The following is a 25090-nucleotide window of genomic DNA, read 5'->3' on the forward strand; positions in this document are numbered from 1 at the left end:
GTTGGTAATCCGTTCGGGGGAGTCCGTATGGGGACCCCCCCCAAGCAGACTACCGAATGCATTTGCAAGCGGTGTGCAGTCAAAGCACATGTACCCCATAGACTATAATGGGGTCCATGTTCTTGCTGCGAGATCTCCGCAGGGAACATGGGGACAGGAAAGTACATCACAATCTACTTTCCTGTCCACATGCGCAGTGCGCAGCCAGCACACGGACCCCATTATAGTCTATAGGAAACGTGTGCTTTCACTGCATAGCGCTTGCAAATGTGTTTGGTAGTCTGTGGACTCCCTGAACAGATTACCAAACGCAGATGTGAACCAAGGGTAAAGGCAGGTAAAAATCCATAAACTTGAAAAAGGGCTAAGATCGCACAACATTTGTTATGTAGATTTAAATGGATTGGATTGTTTGAACAGTGCAGTTAACTACACTATACAACTAGGGCTGTGGGTGCAACAAACAATATACTGTCTGCAAAAAAACATATACTGGTATATGTTTGGCCAGAAAAATCTATGGATACATGGTCATATACATTGGAAACTAATATATTCATCTAATGTGAATACACTTTGATAAAACTGTTATGGTAACCCAGGAAAGAGTGACAGTTTTCTTTTTAAACAACCAACAAGGAGAAAAGCAAATGCTCTTGCTTTCTAGAGTCACATGACATTAACGTTCTAAAATGTTTAAACAAACAGCACTGACATGACTCTTTCGGGTAACATAAATTCACATATATATATATATATATATATATATATATATATATATATTTGATAGGCATGTCATTTGTTTTCAGAAATGTAAGACAGATTAAATGTTTCACTGAAGGGTTAAGCGGGCAGGTCCTGCACCTGTTAAATGTAAGCACACAGGGTGTGTTTACTCAGGTACGGGACAGCACTATATAAACTAAGATGATTCCATGGGAGAGAGGAAGGAAAAGACTAAGAAAGCAGACAGAGAAAGAAGAAGGAAGGAAAAAAAAGGATTGCGAATCAACGAAAAGAAAAAAGGGAAAGGAAATTGAGGTAAAAACAATTGACACACTAACATATAGAGAGTTCGGTAGTATACATCAACAAAAAGGAAATTAGAGAAGAGTTAAGAAGCACTAAACATAAGGAGATAATGAAGGAACAAAAGCCAAGGATAAGATGAAGAGTTTTGCTGTTAAAAAGAAGCCAAAACAGGACAGGTGTACAATAAGAAATTCAAAGTAATTTAAGAAGGAAGAAAAGTGGGAGAGACATCCCTTACACCAGGGACACGTGTCTCTTCCAGGATTTAAAGCATCGTCAGCGAGAGACAGAGGGAGGAGATAGAGAATTAGAGAAAAAGAGGAGGGAAAGGAGAGGGCTGAAATAAACACTGCCTAAGAGAAGGAGATAATACAGAGGTAATCGGGAGGTGTCAAAGAGTTGACACAAATGACACTGTAAAATTCTGCAAGTGACATTCATTTTTGAAAGGTAAATTTTGAACTATAATTTATGATATGATAATGTAAGAATGCCCAATTGATTTCAGTTCTAAGAGCAGACCTAGAGATCTCATGAATGCACTTTGATACTGGTTGGTCTGATATACCGTGTTAGTGGATGCTGTCATGTTTTGGAAATGTGCTGTTTTTACATAGATTTTATGCGTAATAAATGATAGTATATAGGTTTGGTTGTAGAACGTGTTTCTGTACAATTGGATCCATTTCTGAGATCATACTACATTATAATACATAATGCTATTAGGGGATACAAGGCAGAGATCACGTAGGGATTTTCTTTATTCACGTATCTTGTTTTTCAGTGTGCTCCTATCATTAAATGTTACTCCGTCCAAACCATATTGTTTGGGAAATGGAGAAAAGCTTTAAAATTTCTCTGTTGCAAACTTATAATGGACAATACATAGCACAGTAAAGATGATAGTCACGAGTTTAATGTGTCACTATTTGTGCATTGCTATTTTATGTCATTGTGTTCTTGTGTGTAGAACGCTATGTTCCAAATTTTGTTTTTGTAGCATTTCCAAGACTTTTCTGCTTATTTAAGGTAAAAACTTATAAAGTGCAACTTACCCTCTACAACTATAAACTTCATATCTACTGTTTATCTGCATGTATGTTTATGGGTAACATTTGCAGTGCTGGCATTTTTTCTACAAGTTTTTAAATCGCATCTATTTTTTTATAACTATACACTACATCTAGTAATACGGTTATAGTATTGTTCAGCATTTTCGCTGCTAATACTTTTAGAATAAAGTTTAGTTTACAGTTTTATACAGAATTACCCTGCACAAGGTTATCAAAATGGTGTTAAAGATGAAATATACTGTAGGGATAAACCATCTGACCTCAGAATAGCCATGGTTGCCCTTCCCCATATATTAGTCCTAGAAGAAAAGGTTTTCATTATGCAGAGCATGGTGCCTTTTAACAGGCTTAAAAGTGTCTTTATCTCTGTTCAACCACTGGAATATATGGGATTTTAATGTTTTAAACACAGCTTAGCAACGTATATAGCAATGACCCACAAAACCAATTTCACAAGGAAAGGACAATAATGACACATGCAATAGTCTGATAGCATTTTAATGATATGTCCAAGAAATAGTTTCAATTAAATGTAATGGATCCAGGATATTATATAATAAAAACATAGACTGTATGATTTGTGAACCTATGTTTCCATGACACACACAAAGAAAAAACTGTTTAACATGACTAAGTAAGCATTTAATGGATTAGGGCTTAAGTCATACAAACATGTAATGTAAAGTGTATGTATTTGTGTGTCACACACGTCACTTTTGTGTGCAGTACACAGAAAAGAAGCAATATACAGCTAATTGCTCGCACTGATAGCGGATAGTAAGGCGGCGCATGAGTGCCAACCATTTTGGGGAGGTTTGCCAGTGTGCAAAATGAGATCCAGGGCTGGTGATGCATTGTCATGACAGCCGGCTACCAGGCTTGTCCGGCATATATTAGTGCCGGTATTTTGCAATGCTTTGCTCTAGTGATCAGACCCCAAGGGGTCTAATGATGACAGTATAAAAGAAAAAAAAGGAAAAAAAAAATTGAAAGTGAACTAAAAATTTGAACCCTCCCCCCATTCCCTAGAATACATATAAAATAAAAAAAATATTGCGAAACACATACACAGGAGATATCCATGTGTCCAAAAATGCCTGATTTACAAACATAAAAATATGGTGAACACTGTAGCAGGAAAAAAGCGCCAAACCACGTTTTTTTTTTGCTTTTTCGCCTGTGATAAAAATATGAATAAAAAGTAAGCAATAGACAATCCCCAAAATGGTATAACTAAAAAATACATCTGGCCCTTCAAAAAAAGACACCCTATGCATCCCCATACAAAAAAATATAAAAAAGTTTATGTCAGAATCTGGCAACTCTAAGAAATTTTTGGATTTTTTTCAGGGGTAAAATGAAAATAAAACTATATAGATTTGGAATCCTCAGAAACATAATGAAACTTAGAATACATACAGAATATTAAATGGTACCATTATGAAGAACACTTTGTTCCGCAAATGCTAAGCTCTCATATGGTTCTGTGAGCGTACAAATAAAAAAGTTATGAGGTTTGGAAGACGGGGACTTAAATACAAAAATTGGAAAATGCCTAGGGTGGGGAGGGGTTAATGCTAAGACAATATTAGTAATGTCAATGTGACAGCAATGGGGTAATAGGATGGGTATGGATAAACTGATGGTTCCTTGTGGCAATAAATAGCACGTATAAAAATACACTGCACATATTTTTTGTATGGATTTGCATTTAAGAAACAATCCAATATTATTTGCCTTTAGTGGCAGGTGCCTGCTAAGGGTTTTTAATAAGTGGCCTAAAAATTACATGTGCCAGTGACACTACGTCTAATCGCTCTGAGAAAAAAAGACACAAAAGCTTTTTACAGAAATTGTAAACATTACCCCTTTCTTGAGAATAGTTTCAGGTTTGTTATATTTACCCTATGCAGGGGAGGGTTCCCTGCAGCAGTAGTACAATATGGAACATGATGTTCAGGGCAGGAGATTTGAGGCTGTGTGGGGATAATAGTAGTGTCCAGTGGCGTAACTAGGAGTGGCGGGGCCCGTGGCGAACTTTTGACATGCCCCCCCCACGACCGACACCGAAGACCTCGACCGACCCGCTCCTACGCATTTCTGCGCGTTCTCTTATGCCCGATAGTGGCCCCTGCACACAGTATTATCCCCCATAGTGGCCGCTGCACACAGTATTATCCCCCATAGTGGCCCCTGCACACAGTATTATGTCCCACTGTGGACACCCATAAATAATTATTATACTTTGGGGTCTTCAGACCCCAGAGTATAATAATCGGAGACCCGGGGGGAGAAAAACAAAAAACTACTGTTACTTACCTATCCCCCGGCTCCTACGCAGTCTTCTAGGCTGCCTTCTCCACTGCTGTCCTTGTTCAATGACGTCAGACGTCACATGACCCGGGACGCAGGCCGGGTTCATGTGACGTCAGAGACGTCAGAAAGGACGTCAGGAAGGAGGCCTGGCATTATCATGGAGAGGTAAGTAACATGTTTTTTATGTTTCTTACCTCTCGTAGTCCGGCAATCATTATACTCGGAGGTCCGAAAAGACCCCCGAGTATAATGATAGCAGCGATAGCGGCTGTCACCGGGCCCCCAATGTCCCGGGCCCTGTGGCATCTGCCTCCGCTGCTATGGTGGTAGTTACGCCACTGGTAGTGTCAGAAGCAAGTAGATTATGCAACACAAATAGTTACATAGTGTGGCTTCAACAGCTGTACGCAAAATTGTGCAGCTGCTGAAACAAGGAACCCGCTGTAACTTCAGCCAGAGGTCCCATAGAGAAGGCAGGGAAGGTTTATTACCTTCCATGTGCCATCCTTACACATTCTTTGATCTAAACCATTCAACTGTAGCTATGGCTGTAAGTTTAAGGTCATTGTCTTGCTGGTAGGGGAATCTCGTTCCCAGTCTCAATTCTTTTGCAGGCTCTAACATGGCAACTCTTCCAGGATTGCCCTGTATTTAGCTCCTCCCATGAACTCTGACCAGCTTCCCTGTCTCTGCTGAAGAAAAGCCTCCCCACAGCATGATGCTGCCACCACCATGTTTCACAATGGAGATGTACATACATTTGTACATTTCCTGTTCAGGAGGGTGAGCAGTGTTACTTTTTCACCACACATAGTGCTTTGCATTTAGGCCAAAAAGTTCAACTTTGGTCTCCTCTGACCAGAGCGCCTTCTTCCACATGTTTGCTCTGTCCCCTATATGGCTTGTGGCAAATTGCAAATGGCACTTCTTATGTTTTTCTTTCCATAATGTTTTTCTCAACAAATGACCAGATTTGTGGAGTGCATGATCTGTGGACAGATTCTCCCACCTGAACTGTGGATTTCTGCAGCTCCTCCAGAGTGACAATGGCTGCTTCTCTGCCCAATGCTCTCCTTAGGTTGGTAGGTTTGCAGTTGTAGAATACTTTTTCCATTTTTGGATGGTGGATTGAACACTACTCCTTGGGATGCTCAAAGCTTGGAATATATTTTTATAACCTAACCCTGCTTTAAACTTCTCCACATTTTTATCTCTGACCTAAAATAATAAAAAGGGATTGGCCACTTTCAGACCAATATTGAGAGATAAATGTTATTGTTTGTACAATAAAAAGATATACAATTTCCCAATATACTTTCTGTATCAATTCCTCACGGATTTCTAGATCTCTGCTTGCTGTCATTCATTCTGTTACTTCTAGTGGATAAAACTCTGACCATGGTCATGTGATTTACGGTCCATGGTCATGTGAGCACACAGGTGCACAGCTCGTTACCAGGCAGATGTCTGATTACTGTGCTGGGACTATAACCTGTGTCCTCATCACATGACCATGGACCGTAAATCACATGACCATGGTCAGAGTTTCATCCTCTAGAAGTAACAGAATGAATGACAGCAAGCCGAAAGCTAGAAAACCGTGAGGAATTGATACAGAAAGTATATTGGGAAATTGTATATATTTTTATTGTACAAACAATAACATTTATCTCTCAATATTGGAATGAAAGTGGCCAACCCCTTTAGCCACTTCAGTACTGGGCCACTTTGTGGTCCAGGACCAGACACATTTTCGTTTTTTTTGTATGTGCGGTTTTGAGGGCTGTAACATTTTTCTCGTATGTCTCATTCAACTATTTTTTGCGTTTTTTTCAGGGACACATAGGGCTTTATTTTTATGTTGTTTTTATTTTCAAATGTGTTTTAATTTTTTTTATATCCAGGAAAATATAAACATAATAGGAGGGAAATTGTGTCTGGTTTTCACTTTTTTTTAATTTTTTTTTTTTATTTAATAACACAAAGTGCTACTGAAAAACTTTATAAAATAGTTTTTCCTCTCCGTTACGGTAATTTTTATTTTGTATGGTGTTGTCGGGGGTGGGGCTATAATCTTTAATAACTGCGTTTTATTAGTGTATTATTTTATTTATTTTTATTATTTTATTTTCATTTTTTTTAAACTTTTTTATTATATTTTTTTTCAGATTGTATCCTCATAAGGTCATAAGAGACCTTTGGAGACATCTGTTCACTTTTTTTTTTTGGTTAGGGAGGCTGATTCCCCCTGAAACTGAGGCTGCTACATTTAGCCTCAATTGCAGGAGGAATCCAACCTCCTGCACACTGTTCTTTACACTTACAGAGCTGATCTGGGGTCCTGTAGGACCCAGCAGCTCTTGTAAGAAACTGAGCCCGACGGATCACGTAACCGCCGGGTCAGAGAGCGGCCGCATCATGACGGCGCCCATAGCCGTGTATACAGCGCTCATTGAGCGCTGTATACACAGCGATCGTGAAGGCAGGGAAGGGAACAAACCTTCCCTGCCATCTCTCTGGGAGCTCTGGCTGAAGTTACAGCCAGCTCCCAGCTTCAGCAGCTGTATGATCTCCGTGCAGCTGCTGTGTTCTGATTGGACGTACTGATACGTCCTGTCAGAACTAGGCAACCACTTCCCGGACATTTATAGTCTATGGGCAGTCCGGAAGTGGTTAAGCACTAAAAGTAACACATTCACGTATTTATATGTCCTTCCAAAGGTGGCACTTTTCAAATGAAGGATGTATCTAATATGACCTTACTACAAATGCTGATTTCTCAGGTTTAGATCATCTTCATAGCCCTTATAGATCTGGAGTGATTCACTGTTGAAAGCGCTATTCGGTATTGAGATCGTCCCAGAGTGGGGTTTCCAAAACATAAAATAAAACATAACCTTTAATAAATAAGATTAAAATCAGAGGGGATAGCAAACACACAGCTAGTAATTAGCTAGAATCCCAAACTTTCCTGAATGCCCTGGGATTGCTTATGGGCTCAGGAGTAGGGAAAGTATTGTTTAAACTCACTCACTTAACAAAATATATCCCATTCCTCCTATAAGGGTGGCTAACTGGTTAAAGATAAGAATAATGCATAGTCCCCTAAGGGAACGTACTCTCACAGCAATCAACTCACAGCAAGTAAGACGTATATAAACTTCCTTCAAAAGATGTAAAATAAATACACACACTGACCTTTACATATCAAAGGAGGAAAACTGGCCAGTATACCATCAACAAGCCAATAACTAGTGAAGATGGATACACATGGCCCTGAATGTACAGGTGAAGTACAGTACATGGGTAGGTAAGTGTTAAGGTTCAACTGTGGCGTTTGGTAATCCGTTCGGGGAGTCCGCATGGGGATCCCCCCGAATGGAATACCGAACGCATTGACAAGCGGTGAGCAGTGAAAGCACACGGACCCGATAGACTATAATTGGGCCCGTGTACTTTCCAAGGACTGTCCGCACGAGTCATGCGGACAGGAAAGTAGATCATGAAGTACTTTTCTGTCTGCATGTTCCATGCGAATACCGCGCGGAAAGTACTCGGGCCCCATTATAGTCTATGGGGTACGTGTGCTTTCATAAACTTTCCACTTGCCAATGCGTTTGGTATTCCGTTCGGGGGGATCCCCATGCGGACTCCCCAAACGGATTACTGAACGCAGATGTGAACCAGGCTTCAGGCACAAAGCAAAACACCTACACCCTACTGTACAGTGGAATCATAACAAACACCGTCATTACCACCGTCATAGAAAAGGAGTTACTTCCATCGCCATATAGCTCCATCATTTTCACTGCATTGCTGGGTGTCTTAATTGACCCATTGATACAGCAAAGCTATGGAGCCCACCTTGTGGCCCACATAAGTGTAAAGCACCATGGAATTAATGGTGCTATATAAATAAACAATAATAATAATAATAATAGCACCCTAACATTGCCACCTACAGGTATTATTCCAACCCCCCCCCCCCCCACACACACACACGCATATGCAGGGTCGGACTGGTATGTCTAGGGCCCACCAGTGGAATTGTTTCTAGGGGCCCACCATCTAGACCCCTGCTGACCAGCGGTACCGAGACAGGGCAGCTAAAGGTAATAACAGGTCGGCAGCCATGCTGCTCACCCATTATACCATGTGGAACAACGCACTACCTAAACCTACTGCAACACCCTGGATGGCAAGTGAACAGCGTGACTCCTAGAATTGTTACCATTACCTGTAGCTGCTCTGTCCTGGAAAGCTGATCTGCAGAGGAGCAACCGATGTGGCAGGCATGAGGTGTAAAATAAATAAAAAGCATACTCATCTGTCCCCGTCACACTGTTGTCCACTGCTAATGTCCATTCAGTCTTGTGCCAGCGCCTTCTTGCTGGGAGTCCTGCACCTCATGTAACTGTAAAGACCAATTAGGTACAGGATTTCCAGAAATGAGGCGTCGCCATGAGACTGAACATTAAAATGTGCGATTTGTCCAAATCAATGTCAATCTTTTTTATGTCCTTTGTTCAGTATAGGGCATAAATGCCTGATCAGTAGGGGGCTGACACATGGTCCCATCAGCTGTATGGAACCACTTCTGGCCCCTGTTCTTTACACAATGCAGGCCTAGAAGCAGAAAACTCCATCCGCTGTTTAGTCACCCAGCGCCTTCACTGCAGCTCAGCTCCCACTGACTTCAATAAATGCTGAGATGCAGAGAAGGTGCCGGCTGATATACAGTAGACTGAACTTTCTGCTTCTGGCCCCATTTTGTGTATAGGACTGGTGCCAGAAGTGGCTCTGTACAGCTTATCAGTCCAAGGACTGGGTATCGGCCCTGTACAGATCAGGTATCTCTGGCCTATCCTGAGGATAAACCATAAAAAATATGCCTGGACGACCCCTTTAATATACACCTGCTAATGTGCGACACTTTAAAGAGGTTGTCCAGTATAATCTTTTTCTTTTTTTTTTTTTTACAATTAGCCTAAGGGAGGTGAACCCATCAGTTCCCCCAGTTTCATGTACCCCTCCATCTATTTCCCCAGTTTCATGTACCCCTCCATCTCTTTCCCCAGTTTCATGTACCCCTCCATCTCTTTCCCCAGTTTCATATACCCCTCCATCTCTTTCCCCAGTTTCATATACCACTCCATCTCTTTCCCCAGTTTCATATACCCCTCCATCTCTTTCCCCAGTTTCATATACCACTCCATCTCTGCCCCCTTTCATCCGCCGACCTCCATCTCTTCCCCCAGTTTCATGTACCCCTCCATCTCTTTCCCCAGTTTCATATACCCCTCCATCTCTGCCCCCCTTTCATCCGCCGACCTCCATCTCTTCCCCCAGTTTCATGTACCCATCCATCTCTGCCCCCAGTTTCATACCCCCACACCTTCAGTATTATATGCTTCACAGGGCCCCCCCCCCATGCAGTATTAAATAATACATTTTGGGCCCCCACAGAGTATTATATGCACCACAGTAGGGGCCCCCACACACAGTATTGTTTGCCCCACAGTAGGCCCCCCACACCCCGAGTATTAAACTTACCTTAAGTCTCACGTCCCACGAAGAGCAGCTGCGCGTCCTCCTCCATCTTCTGGCAGCAAGTGCTGATGACGTCAGTCATCAGTGTCTACGTCGGGCGTCGGGGCAGAGGTCACTCTGCAGTCAGTGTAGATTGTGGTCCGCGCGACCGCAGCCCGACTGACAGCTTTCAGCGGTAAGTACATTTGTACATACCGCTGAAAGCAGCTATCACTCACTAACAAGGATTCCTGTACTGGATTCCCGGTTAGTGAGTGATGTGTGGGCGCGGGAGGTATGCAGATGCATTGGTCAGGGCCCCTGACCAATGTATCTGAAAAAATGCACACCGGGAGTCGGGGCCCACCGGGGGATTCCCCGGTACACCGGCGGGCCAGTCCGACCCTGCACATATGTCATAGTCGCTAATAGTACCCTCCTCCCACAGATAATAGTCTGCCCCACATTTGTAAAATTCCTCAATAGTGCCAGACCCCACAGGTAATAGCTCCACCCATATAGGTAATGGTGCCACCATGCAGGTAGCAGTACCCACAACATAAGCCTTTATTGTTTCCCCCATAAGTGAAAGTCCTCACATAGGTAAAAAGTACCTTGCTATTGCCCCACACAGGTAATAGCCCTTCCCCCTCCCACACCCCCACATAACTATTGCCTTGCCCAGACTTCTAAGTTGTATACTTAACTTTTTTCCTACTCATTGCTGATGTGGCACCTCACACTGTTTCTCTTCTATTGTTCTCTCAGTTGCTCAACTCCTGCTCTTTAGTACCTTTGAGATAAAAAGAACTTGCAATCATATATTTTCTTCAATTGTGTGAATCTTCTCTGGTTTTTTTGTGTTTACCTTTGTATTCTTTGCATATTTCTCACATGTGTGGTTCTTTGTTTGCAATTTGAGTAAACAGAAGTCAGCTGCTTTTTTTCTATTGGTTGTTCTTAAATATTGAATTACCCCTCCACCAGCTCACTATGATTACATACGAGTATGTATGTTTGAAAACTCAAGAAAGTAGCAGTGGGAGGCTACACTATGAAGTTATTAGTTGTTTGAATAAAGATTGTGATTTTGATCAGTGATTGATTTGCATCTTGCTTTAGATTTACTGCTACTCGATCTCACTGACATTTGTGTAAGGGTGCTTTCACACGGAGTTTACGCTCCGCTCATTCAGACACATAAACACATGTCAAAGTGACCGCTGTAAAACAGAATCCCATAGACTTCAATGTGAGCCGGTCTTACGCACGCTACACATTGAAATCAATGGGTTTAAAAGCCTCCCATTGATTTCAATGTGTAGCGCGCGTAAGACCGGCTCACATTGAAGTCTATGGGATTCTGTTTTACAGCGGTCACTTTGACACGTGTTTACGTGTCTGAATGAGCGGAGCGTAAACTCTGTGTGAAAGCACCCTAATTCTTGGTGATTCAATGAAAGAGAATCCAGTCCGGCAAAAATATGTGATTGGCTGAACCTAGTAAAGGAAAGGGGACATACAAGAACTTTAGATATAACTGGCTAACCTACTATTTCTGTTGCTATGTTACTATATATATATGTTACTATGTTACTATACTATGTTGCCATAGCGGCCCCAACACATAGTATAATGTCACAGATTAATACACAGATTATACACAATAGTGGCCCGTGTATACAGAAAAGTGTTCCACAGCGGCCCCTCCACACCGTAAAATATTCCATAGCGGCCCCTCCAAACAGTATAATGTCCATTAGCGGCCCCTCCATACAATATAATGTCACATGACGGTACCTGCACATAGTAGAATGTTCCATAGTGGCTCCTGCACACAGTATAATGTTCTACAGTCGTCCCTCCACATACTTTTGCCTTGTCCAGACTGCATAGCAGCTCCTATGGTTTTTGTTACAGATCTCGCAAAATTTTTGGGTTCAACATAGCCCAAAATTTTTGTGTTACACCACCCAGAAACTATAGAGTATAATGATCGGAGGCCCATGGGAGGTGACAAACATAAAAACCAGTGTTATTCACCTCTAGTGGGCTTTGGTGGGTTTAAAAACCTCCCATTGATTTCAATGTGTAGCGCGCGTAAGACCGGCTCACATTGAAGTCTATGGGATTCTGTTTTACAGCGGTCACTTTGACACGTGTTTACAGAAAAGGGTTACACTGACGTGCATCTTGATGCCGGCCTGACCCACGTGATGTCTTTGACAACACTAAAGAGGCCCACCAGAGCCCAGGAGAGGTAGATAACACAGTTTTTTTCTGGGTCTTGGATCATTATACTCAGGGGTCTTAAGAGACCTCACAAAATATAATAGCAGTTTAAGTTCAGTCTGATCAGAGCCTCCAGGCGAACCTTGTGAGATGAATCTTGTGTGATTTGCCCAACAAATACTCTTGCTATGGGCCCGCAGCCTTATTTACCGATCCCCGTTCTTCCTCACAGCCAACTCCACTTTCCCTTCTGCCCTCCAGAAGATCCTGTATTACATCGTTGTCAGTGACTTCTTGATGCTGGGACATGTAGTGCCTCATGGAGGGCAGAAGGCGAAGTGGAGGGGGTTGTGAGTATGAACAGAGATCAGTAAGTTAATAGGGGCCGTTACCTACAGGAATTGCTCCAGCGGGTAACAGCCTATTAAAACAAAAAAAAACAGCAGGGCCCATCAGGCCTCCTACGATCGCGGACCCGTAGCAATCATAGCAGCAGTAGTTATGCCACTGCATTTAACTGACCCATGCTGTATTAAAGCTACCACAAGAAATTTATATTTTCAATATTACAGCTTGTATCAAATTGTAATTAAATATTACCCACAAATTCTGGCAGTTTTTATTTTTATTTTGTTAAATTTTAGGCTACTTTTCCTAGAACTGAAGGAAACTGTCAAAAGAAAAGATAATACAAGAACATTAAAAACAACAGCAAAAAAAAAAAGTATGGAATTGTATTGTTTGCTTTAGATAGGCTAGTCCAGAATCATTATAAGTGCAAATCTTCTTAAGACTAAGGCCTCATGTTGAGGAAGATTTTGCATGTTGTTGTAGATTTTGCTGCGTTTTTTTTGAGCCAAGATCAAGAATGGCTTGAAAAGGAATGGGAAATATAATGAAAGTACCTATGTTTCCCTTCTGTTAAATCCACTTCTGACTTTGGCTCAAAAAACGCAGCAAAATCTGCAACAAAAAACACTGCGTTCCCACAATATCTAGGCCTAGACCTAAAAGAAGTTTACCACCTCCCCCAAGCATGATCTATGGTCACAACCATGTTATGAAGCACAGTACAATGGCAAACAGCATACCTTTGCCATGTGCTACTTTTTGTCTCAGTATATATATGGCAGTTACCTGATAACCATATCTTTATCATCAGTAATAGTAAGTAGAGATGAGCGAACAGTGTTCTATCGAACACATGTTCGATCGGATATCAGGGTGTTCGCCATGTTCGAATCGAACACCGCGTGGTAAAGTGCGCCAAAATTCGGTTCCCCTCCCACCTTCCCTGGCGCCTTTTTTGCACCAATAACAGCGCAGGGGAGGTGGGACAGGAACTACGACACCGGGGGCATTGAAAAAAATTGGAAAAAGTCATTGGCTGCCGAAATCAGGTGACCTCCATTTTAGACGAATAGTGGATTTCAAATCCGGGTCATATGCTGTACAGGCAGGGATAGCTAGGGATAACCTTTATTTAGGGGGGAATGTTATTAAAAATAACTTTTTGGGGCTCTATCGGGTGTGTAATTATGATTTTTGTGAGATAAAATTTTTCCCATAGGGATGCATTGGCCAGCGCTGATTGGCCGAATTCCGTACTCTGGCCAATCAGTGCTGGCCAATGCATTCTATTAGCTTGATGAAGCAGAGTGTGCACAAGGGTTCAAGCGCACCCTCGGCTCTGATGTAGCAGAGCCGAGGCTGCACAAGGGTTCAAGCGCACCCTCGGCTCTGATGTAGGAGAGCTGAGGGTGCACTTGAACCCTTGTGCACCCTCGGCTCTGCTACATCAGAGCCGAGGGTGCGCTTGAACCCTTGTGCACACTCTGCTTCATCAAGCTAATAGAATGCATTGGCCAGCGCTGATTGGCCAGAGTACGGAATTCGGCCAATCAGCGCTGGCTCTGCTGGAGGAGGCGGAGTCTAAGATCGCTCCACACCAGTCTCCATTCAGGTCCGACCTTAGACTCCGCCTCCTCCAGCAGAGCCAGCGCTGATTGGCCGAATTCCGTACTCTGGCCAATCAGCACTGGCTAATGCATTGTATTGGCGTGATGAAGCAGTGCTGAATGTGTGTGCTTAGCACACACATTCAGCTCTACTTCATCGGGCTAATAGAATGCATTGGCCAGCGCTGATTGGCCAGAGTATGGAATTCGGCCAATTAGCGCTGGCTCTGCTGGAGGAGGCGGAGTCTAAGATCGCTCCACACCAGTCTCCATTCAGGTCCGACCTTAGACTCCGCCTCCTCCAGCAGAGCCAGCGCTGATTGGCCGAATTCCGTACTCTGGCCAATCAGCACTGGCTAATGCATTGTATTGGCGTGATGAAGCAGTGCTGAATGTGTGTGCTTAGCACACACATTCAGCTCTACTTCATCGGGCTAATAGAATGCATTGGCCAATCAGCGCTGGCCAATGCATTCTATTAGCGTGAACTGAGTTTGCACAGGGGTTCTAGTGCACCCTCGGCTCTGCTACATCAGATTGCTACATCTGATGTAGCAGTGCCGAGTGTGCATCAGATGTGTAGTTGAGCAAAACTGACTCAGCACTGCTAAGTCTCTGCATTCGCATAGGAATGCATTGGCCAGCCTTCAGCCAATCAGCGCTGGCTCTGCCGGAGGAGGCGGAGTCTAAGGTCGGACCTGAATGGAGACTGGTGTGGAGCGATCTTAGACTCCGCCTCCTCCAGCAGAGCCAGCGCTGATTGGTCGAGTTCCGTACTCTGGCCAATCAGCACTGGCCAATGCATTTCTATGGGGAAAAGTTAGCTTGCGAAAATCGCAAACTGACAGGGATTTCCATGAAATAAAGTGACTTTTATGCCCCCAGACATGCTTCCCCTGCTGTCCCAGTGTCATTCCAGGGTGTTGGTATCATTTCCTGGGGTGTCATAGTGGACTTGGTGACCCTCCAGACACGAATTTGGGTTTCCCCCTTAACGAGTTTATGTTCCCCATAGACTATAATGGGGTTCGAAACCCATTCGAACACTCGAACAGTGAGCGGCTGTTCGAATCGAATTTCGAACCTCGAACATTTTAGTGTTCTCTCATCTCTAATAGTAATCTGTATTTAATAAATATTCTGTTATTGCTGTAATAGAAACTAGGTCTCTATGCGCTGATTTACTGGTGAGCCTGTGCAGGGCCGACATTGGAGGGGGCAAACTGGGCAATTGTGCAGGGACCCCATCCCCAAAGAGGCCCCTGGGATCCAGAGCATCAGGCTTTCAACCTGATGGCTTGAATCCCAGGAGCTCCCACTGTATTGGCGTACTGTACTGTGCACGCTGATACAGTGTAATGCTATGACAGAGTAGGGAGCTTAAAAGTCCCTGCTCTGCCATAGAGGACCTGCGGAAATTCACAGGACACCGTGGCCAGGGCATAACTACCGCGGTAGCAGCAGTGGCAGCTGCCACAGGACCCGAAACATTAGGTGGCCTAATTATTTACCGATCTTCGCTCCTGCTCACCGTCGCCGGTGCTTCACCTTCTGTGGAAGCGGCTGTGAGCAGGATCTGGGCTAAGTAAGTAAGGCCATGGGCCTGCGAACCCCACAACCACCACTATCATTATACTTGAGGGGGAGGGGGTAGTCTTTTCAGACCCCCAAGTATAATGAACGGAGGGGTGAGGTAACATAAAAAATACTGTTAATTACCTCTCCTGCGACACGGAAGGCTTCGGGCCTACTTGGTGATGTCCCAGACGTCACGTGAGCCGGGCTTAAGTCCTTATGCATTGCGACACAGGCTGGCTCATGTGACGTCTGGTCTATCATTGACGATGGCTGACATCAGCAGGGAGTGTGCCGGAGCCCAGGAGAGATAAGTAACATTGTTTTTTATGTTTGTATCCTCCCCTGGGTCTCCAACTATTATACTCTGGGGTCTGAAAAGACCCCAGAGTATAATAATTGTTCAATTATACTGTGTGCAAGGGCCACTATGGGGCATAATACTGTGTGCAGGGGCCATTATGATGCATAATATTTTGTGCAGATGCCATAATGAGGCAGAATACTGTGTGCAGGGGCCACTATGGGGCATAATAGTGTGTGAAGGGAAGTGGGATTGTGTGTGCACGTGGGGGGAAGGCGGTGGACGGTCGGGGGGCCCCATGTCAAATTTTCACCTTGAGGCCCCGCCATTCTTAGTTACACCACTGGTCATGGCACACACAGGAGGCGTGATGACGTCACTGCATCACGCCTGTTCCACAACTACACAGAAAGCCTTCGGCTTCATGGGAGCGCGGTAAGGTGAGTACAAGATTTGTTTTTTGGTAAGGGAAAAAGGGATCACCTGCTAAGGAGGTAAACTATTATTTATAGGGAGCTAATATTTAAACTGGGTGAACTCTTAAATATAAAGGGGGCTATTGTAAGGGTGAAGTATTATTTATAAGGTGTATCTATTATATATATGGGGGTACTATGTATATAAGGGGGAACTGTTATATATAACATTGATGCGCGTATCACATTGAAAGCAATAGGGGAAAAAAGCAACCCATTCATTTCAATGGGGAGCGCATGTATGCCGGCTCCCATAAAAACGAACGGGATCTGCTTTGTACGCGCTCATTCTGAACGTGTTTTACGTTCAGAATGAGCTGAGCGTATGCTCAGTGTGAATACACCCTTAGAAATTATTATTATATAAGGGGGCTATTATAAGGGGAAAAAATATAAGGTGGGCTATTATTTATAAGGGAAGAACTATTTATAATAGGCTTATAATAAGGGGACATATTATAGATATAGAGGTGGGTATTATAATATGGTCGCTTTTATTTATAAGAGGGAAACTTTATAAGGAGGGTATTGTTAAAGAGGCTATTATATATACAGTAAGAGGGCTATTATAGGAGAGGAACTATCCTATTAATATTATAAATGTGAAAGTTTGTGAGTTTGTGGGTTTGTGTGTTTGTGTGTTTGGATGTTTGCATGTTCGGATGTTTGTTCCTCAATCACGGAAAAACCGCTCCACCGATTTGGCTGAAATTTTCCACAAACATAGTTAATACACCCGATTAAACAATAGGCTACTTTTCGTCACAATAGCGCACATACGTTTGTGCCAGGACCCCCACAAAACCCAAACTCACACCACCATCTCTGCAATCTCACACACTTTGGACCATAGCAAGCCACAAAATTCATATTGCCCTCTACAGCCTCGCCCCTAACCCCACACAATTACATATACATATACTTTACCACTTTGCCCCTCACCTTAACGATACTCCAGGAGGCTCTCTTTAACGCTCCGGAGCAGCCATGTTTGCCGACCCCCACCGCTCTGACAATCCGCGACACCGCCCACCCATGTCAATAACCCTAGGCGGTCTAATAAATGCAAAAAAAAAAATCTAAAAAAAATAATAAAAAGGATTAAAAATTCAAATCACCCCCCTTTCCCTAGAACACAAAAGTATAAAATATAAAATATAAAAGTAGTTAAAAACTGTGAAACACATACATGTTAGGTATCCCCACGTCCGAAATTGCCCGCTCTACAAAGCTATACAAATATTTTTCCTGTTCGGCAAACGCCGTAGCGGGAAAAAAGGTCAAAAGTGCCAAACCTCCATTTTTGATTCTGATAAAAAATTGAATAAAAAGTGATCAAAGCAATAACATTTCCCGAAAATGGTAGAACTACAAAGTACACCCGGTCCCGCAAAAAAAGACGCCCTATACATACCCGTACACACACGTATAAAAAAGTTACGGCTGTCGGAATATGGCGACTTTTCAAAAAATAATTTTTTAATTCAGTTTTGGATTTTTTTTAAGGGGTCAAAATGTAAATAAAACCATATAAATTTGGTATCCCCAGAATCGTCACGAAACACAGAATACAGGGGACATGTAATTTTGGTTGCACAGTGAACGCCGTAAAACCAAAGCCCGTAAGAAAGTCGCAGAAATGCATTTTTTCTTCAAATCCACCCCATTCTGAATTTTTCCCCTGCTTCCCAGTACATTATATAGAATAACTAATGGTGGCATCATGAAGAAAAATTTGTCCCAGGAAAAATTAAGACCTCGTATGGCTCTGGGAGCGGAGAAATAAAAAAGTTATGGGGTTTAGAAGGAGGGGAGTCAAAAACGAAAATCAAAAAATGCCATCGGCGGGAAAGGGTTAACTTCAAATACCTCTGTCCCAAAGTCACTATGTAAAGTTTCTCACAACACTGTATAGCAGCTCAAATACAAATTAACTTCAACACAAAAGTCTCACGTATTCTCTGAATTACAGCAAAAACAAGATACAACGTTACATTTCATATCCCATACCTTATACACAGTACGAAAACCTTACCCATGCCTGTATATACCCACTTCTACAATCACCGCAGACGAAGTCGCGGGTAACAGCTAGTTATATATAAGAGGGCTAATATTGATAATGTGGACTATTATTTATAAGGTGAACTATTTGAGAGGGCTATTATTAATAAGGAGGTACTCTTTATAAGGGAGCACTATTATTTATGAGGGGGGCTATTACTGATATGAGGCACTGTTTATAAGCAGGGACTTATTTATATGGAGGCGCTATAATAACTGATGAGTAGGTGCGTAAATCTATTAGATGGTACAAAGGTGGTTATTTGAATTGTGTGTGGGCATAAGGGGGTGGGTGGTTGTTACTGTTTTGGGGGAAGAAAGGGGGCGTTATTAACCCCTTCCCGACATGCGCCGTAATAGTACGGCGCGTGTCGGGTCTGTAACTATGGCGACCGCCCGGGAGCCGGGCGGCCGTCATAGCCGCCGGGTGTCTACTGCTTTAAGCAGTAGACAACCGGCTCTGATGCCTCCGATCGGTCCCCGGACTGATCAGAGGCATTAACCCCTCCGGCGCTGCTGTCAAAGGCGCCGGAGGCGCCATTTTCCCGGCGGCGCATGGGCGCCGCCATTTTGGCAGGGATCGCCGGCTCCTGGAGCATGCTCCAGGGCCGACCCCCCGTTGCCATGACAGCCGGGAGCCTTGTTAAAGGCTCCCAGCCGGTCTGCAAATTCTCTCTTTTGCAGGCTGGTGTATACAGCCTGCAAAAGAGATGATGATTTTTTGCAATGCATTGCAATGCATTAGCATTGTAATGCATTGCATTAGTGATCAGACCCCCTGGGGTTCAACACCCCTAGGGGGTCTAATAAATGCAAAAAAAAAATTAAAAAAAAAGTAAAAAAAATATAAAAAAATATAAAAAGTATTAAAAGTTCAAATCACCCCCCTTTCCCTAGAACACATATAAAAGTAGTTAAAAACTGTGAAACATATACATATTAGGTATCGCCGCGTCCGAAATCGCCCGCTCTACAAATCTATAAAAATATTTTTCCTGTTCGGTAAACGCCGTAGCAGGAAAAATAGTCAATATTGCCAAACCGCCGTTTTTTCACTGTTTTAATTCTGATAAAAATTTGAATAAAAAGTGATCAAAGCAATAACATTTCCCGAAAATGGTAGAACTAAAAAGTACACCCGGCCCCACAAAAAAAGACGCCCTATACATCCCAGTACACGCACGTATAAAAAAGTTACGGCTGTCGGAATATGGCGACTTTTAGAAAAAAATTTTTTAACACAGTTTTGGAATTTTTTTTAGGGGTCAAAATGTAAATAAAACCATATAAATTTGGTATCCCTGGAACCGTACCGAAACACAGAATATAGGGGACATGTCATTTTGGCTGCACAGTGAACGCCGTAAAACCAAAGCCCCTAAGAAAGTCGCAGAAATGCATTTTTTCTTCAAATCCACCCCATTCTGAATTTTTTTCCTGCTTCCCAGTACATTATATAGAATAATTAATGGTGGCATCATGAAGAAAAAATTGTCCCGCAAAAATTAAGACCTCATATGACTCTGGGAGCGGAGAAATAAAAAAGTTATGGGGTTTAGAAGGAGGGGAGTCAAAAACGAAAAACGAAAATCAAAAAATGCCATCGGCGGGAAGGGGTTAAAGGGGCTGCCACTGGAAATAGGATGACGTTGTTTGTATATCAGCATTTGGAGCCTCACTTTTAATTTTGCCCAGGGCCACAGTTTGTCTAAAACCAGCTCTGAACCTGTGAAACATACCGGTATCCTATTAATATTATAAATGTGAAAGTTTGTGAGTTTGTGGGTTTGTGGGTTTGTGTGTTTGGATGTTTGCATGTTCGGATGTTTGTTCCTCAATCACGGAAAAACCGCTCGACCGATTCGGCTGAAATTTTCCACAAACATAGTTAATACACCCGATTAAACAATAGGCTACTTTTCGTCACAATAGCGCGAATATGTTTGTGCCAGGACCCCCACAAACCCCAAACTCACACCACCATCTCTGCAATCTCACACACTTTGGACCATAGCAAGCCACAAAATTCATATTGCCCTCTACAGCCTCGCCCCTAACCCCACACAATCTCATATACATATACTTTACCACTTTGCCCCTCACCTTAACGATACTCCAGGAGGCGCTCTTTAACGCTCCGGAGCAGCCATGTTTGCCGACCCCCACCGCTCTGACAATCCGCGACACCCCCCACCCATGTCAATACCCCTAGGCGGTCTAAAAAATGCAAAAAATTTTTTTAAAAAAAAGTAAAAAAAATATAAAAAAATAAATAAAAAGGATTAAAAATTCAAATCACCCCCCTTTCCCTAGAACACATATAAAAGTACTTAAACACTGTGAAACACATACATGTTAGGTATCCCCACATCCGAAATCGCCCGCTCTACAAAGCTATACAAATATTTTTCCTGTTCGGTAAACGCTGTAGCGGGAAAAATGGTCAAAAGTGCCAAACCGGTTTTTTCACTGTTTTGATTCTGATAAAAATTTGAATAAAAAGTGATCAAAGCAATAACATTTCCCGAAAATGGTAGAACTACAAAGTACACCCGGTCACGCAAAAAAAGATGCCCTATACATCCCCGTACACGCACGTATAAAAAAGTTACGGCTGTCGGAATATGGCGACTTTTCAAAAATAAATTTTTAAACACAGTTTTGGATTTTTTTTTAAGGGGTCAAAATGTAAATAAAACCATATAAATTTGGTATCCCCAGAATCAGGGAGGGGAGTCAAAAACAAAAATCAAAAAATGCCATCGGCGGGAACTTCAAATACTTCTGTCCCAAAGCCGTATAGCGGCTCTAATACAAAGTAACTTCAACACAAAAGTCTCATGTATTGTCTGAATTACAGCAAAAACAAGATACAAAGTTACATTTCATATCCCATCCCTTATACACAGTACGAAAACCTTACCCGCGCCTGTATATACCCAGTGCTACAATCACTGCAGACGAAGTCGCGGGTACCAGCTAGTATGTCTATACATAGTCAGGAGTCAGAGCTACAGGAAGGATGAATCAGTAATAAGACAGGATTCTGATTCTCTGTTTACCACAGACTCCCTGTAAGCATTGCAGCCATACTGTAGTCACCACCACTCTGCTGTAATAGACAGAAGTTACATGTAGTCAAGCAGCAATAGGAAACATGTAAGAGGTATAATTCAATTAATTTTTGAGCTAGCTGTATAATGTATATACATGAAGAGACGAAATGATTATGCAAATGTTCATTTTCATGAAAAACAGATAAAGGACTTATTTTGGGTAAATTTTGACATGAACATGGACTAGTTCTGTAACGTACATACAAATCTTGTCTAATCAAATCTACAGAACATCAAATGGGAAACAGGGATAAGGCAATTATTTGCTATTGCTAACCAGACTAACTTTTTTGAGACAGTTGTGAAACCTGATGTCTTTAATTTCTGATTTGGCAATAACTTACACTAGTCATATTCATTTACACTATATATTAACTTATATATGCTCATCATTGGAAGTTAAAAGAGAAAAGAAGTTAATTGAAGGGATAGACAAGTGCCAAATTTTTGTTAATACTCACATTTCTTTAAATGTTCTCTCTTTAGGTTTATCTGCATAGAAATCTTACGGAATGGGCAGCAGTGGGACAAACCTTCCCAATGTTACTCACACACACTTGGAACTACAAGATTCTTCCCTTACTAGTCTTGACAAACCTCATGAAGAGGGGGCAACTGGGTACTACCTGCCATTTTGTGACATTCTATACAGTGGTGATGGAGGAAACTGGACTCCGAAAAATCTGTTGCCATGTGGACCCAGAGGTGAAGGGCAAAAAGAACCGGAACAATGCCCTGTTATAGACAGTCAAGGACTTCACCATGAATTGGAGTACCAAACATCACTACATCTTGAGGACCATTCTCTTGAACAAATGCAAACCATGGTAGTGGGAGAAGTTTTAAAAGATATTGAGACAGCTTGTAAACTTCTCAATATTTCAGCAGGTGAGTGATATGCAATATGTTTATTGTTACTAAAAATATTTTACTATAAATAACATAATAGCATCCTTAGCAATTGCAGTTTTAAAGTAGTTAGATATTATAAATATGAGGAAAACACGTTATTAGAATGTTACTTCTACATACTATATCACAGATTAATAAGTAATTGAGTATATAAACTAGCACCAGTTACACTACAATTTGAGTCACATCAATCTTCTTTAAATCCCTATAGGCTAAAGTGTAATTAAATGTAAAGTCTGTACTTTACCAAAGTTACCATAAGACTGTAATTCCACTGAAACAATTTATTTTCATCCCTATGGTTCCTTAAGTAGAGATTAAGTGATAAGAAAACCGTTCTTACATCTAGTTGATAAGGAAGCAATATAACTGTTTGGGAGCCTTCACACGGAGTTTACGCTTCGCTCATTCTGAACGGAAACTCATTCAGAATGAGCGGCATTAAAACAGATCCCATTGATTTCTATGGGTGCCGGCATACGCGCGCTACCTATTGAAATCAATGGGAGGCTTTTTTACCTATTGCTTTCAATGTGATACATGCATATCTCGGGGGCTGTATTGGGAACAGGACTCAGTCTGCAGAGCTAGAATACCCTGTCACTACAAACTAGACTGAGATTCCTACGGTTCCCTGGAGACTTTCATCTCCCAGACCCCACCCAGTGGCCTATGATAGACCATGGCTGTACCAAATTAAGGGAGTGAACAATGGTGAAACTAATAGGGAAATAACAAAGGAGGGAGCTGCATACAGGGCTGTTTTAACACACTGGTGTGCCCAGTGCAAAGGTTTCATAAGTGCCCCCTCTCCCACCCACTATTAAGTGGGCAGTATATCAACCAGGGACAGAAATAGAATTGACAGGCTGATCAGAAGGGCCAGCTCTGTCCTGGGGAGCCCCCTGGACCCAGTACAGGTGGTGGGTGACAGAAGGATACTGTCCGTGGTGACCTCCATGTGGGAGAACAAATCCCACCCCATGTATGAGACCTTGATGGCACTTGGCAGCACTGTGAGTGACCGTCTGCTTCACCCCAAGTGTGAGAAGGAAAGCTATCGCAAGTCCTTCCTTCCAACCGCGATCAGGCTGTATAATCTACATCAGACCAAGCGAAGACACTCCGCACAGAAAACTGAATGATTATGGTTATGAAGTCTTCCTTCTTTCTTATTCTGTTCCTTAGCTGCTATGGACTCCTTGTATATCTTGTCTTCTCAGCTTATGTGTGTCCTGTAATATACTACTGTGTATTATCCTGTATCTGTATTACTGTGCTGCTGTAACATGCTGAAATTTCCCCACTGTGGGACTATTAAAGTATTATCTTATCTTATCTTATTATACCTGAAAGCTGCCAAAAACTGGGACTTTAAATGGTGGCATTCAATGAGTGAAAATGTATTATCTGACTGATGGTCCTTTACAGCCTGCCAGAGGTGTTTTTATCTCAAGCAACAGATATCACTTGAGAGGCGGTCAGTGTATTTTACTCTATAAAGATCAGATATGGATAGGACAGGAAGAGTGATAAAATGTAAACTTTTGACATTGAAGAGATTGCATGCCTAAACTCTGGAAATAATTTAGATAGCACTTCAATAATCTCTTCTTTCATATGACATAAAAAGCAAATTTGTACGTTTTACAATGTCCGAGATATAATTGAGTTGACCCCCACATTTTCTGTACATTTTACAGCCTGTACACAGTAAGGCTGCATTCACACGGAGTAACGCCAGCGTGTATCACAGCCGTACACGCCGGCGTTACAGCAGGGCTGTCGAACACTTCCCATTCATTTCTATGGGAGCCGGCATGCGAGCGCTCCCCATAGAAATGAATGGGCTGCTTCTTTCACTGCGAGCAGTACCATTGAAGTGAATGGGATGTGCCGGCGTATACGGCAAGCTCTGCTCATGCCGAGCCGTACACGCCGGCGTTACTCTGTGTGAATGCAGCCTAACATTTAGTGAGAGGCAGGAACAACTCTCAATACAGAACCAAGGGAAAGGGTGAAAAAATGCCATCACAGAAATGATCCAAGATTTCTTAATAAAGTACATAACAAAATTTATTAATGACACAAATACAACAAAAGTTGTCTGAAAGTTTAGTTACGCTTTAATTTGTGACACAGAACACAATGTTGAATTAAGTGGGCAATCTCTCTTTTGTCTCCTATTATCCAAAGATCAGCAGCTCTTAAAGCACCCGCAGTGAAATACCTGCCTTGGTGCTTAACCCTTTCATGATAATGCCATATTAGAAGGGTGGTAACATGGTGGCAGCTGGTAGTAAAAATCTTTCTAAGCTCTGCAGCTTGGTTCTGTTTAAGCGATCACCTACCCTTTGCATGCCATAACTGTCAATTATAGGTTTTAAGTTGACAATAGAGCTGTTTTTAGGACTATCTCACTTTTCTCATAGACATTTCACTTCCTTGTCAAACGCACTTTACTGCAGATTACGTATCACAATCACTTTGGGCAATGTCCTAT

The 25090-nt window shown here is 42.4% G+C and overlaps 1 protein-coding gene across 1 annotated transcript in view; it reads left to right on the forward strand.

Annotated features, from left to right (window-relative positions):
• Positions 1-982: 982 nt before the first annotated feature.
• Positions 983-25090, forward strand: part of SPDEF (SAM pointed domain containing ETS transcription factor) — a 77203-nt gene continuing 53095 nt past the window's right edge. The window contains exons 1-2 of the mRNA XM_075264350.1: positions 983-1041; positions 22162-22563. Of these exons, the coding sequence (XP_075120451.1) occupies positions 22188-22563 (376 nt within the window). The 5' untranslated portion in view covers positions 983-1041; positions 22162-22187. The remainder of the gene's footprint in view (positions 1042-22161; positions 22564-25090) is intronic.

Source organism: Leptodactylus fuscus, chromosome 2, assembly GCF_031893055.1.
Source record: "Leptodactylus fuscus isolate aLepFus1 chromosome 2, aLepFus1.hap2, whole genome shotgun sequence".
NCBI classification, from domain to species: domain Eukaryota; kingdom Metazoa; phylum Chordata; class Amphibia; order Anura; family Leptodactylidae; genus Leptodactylus; species Leptodactylus fuscus.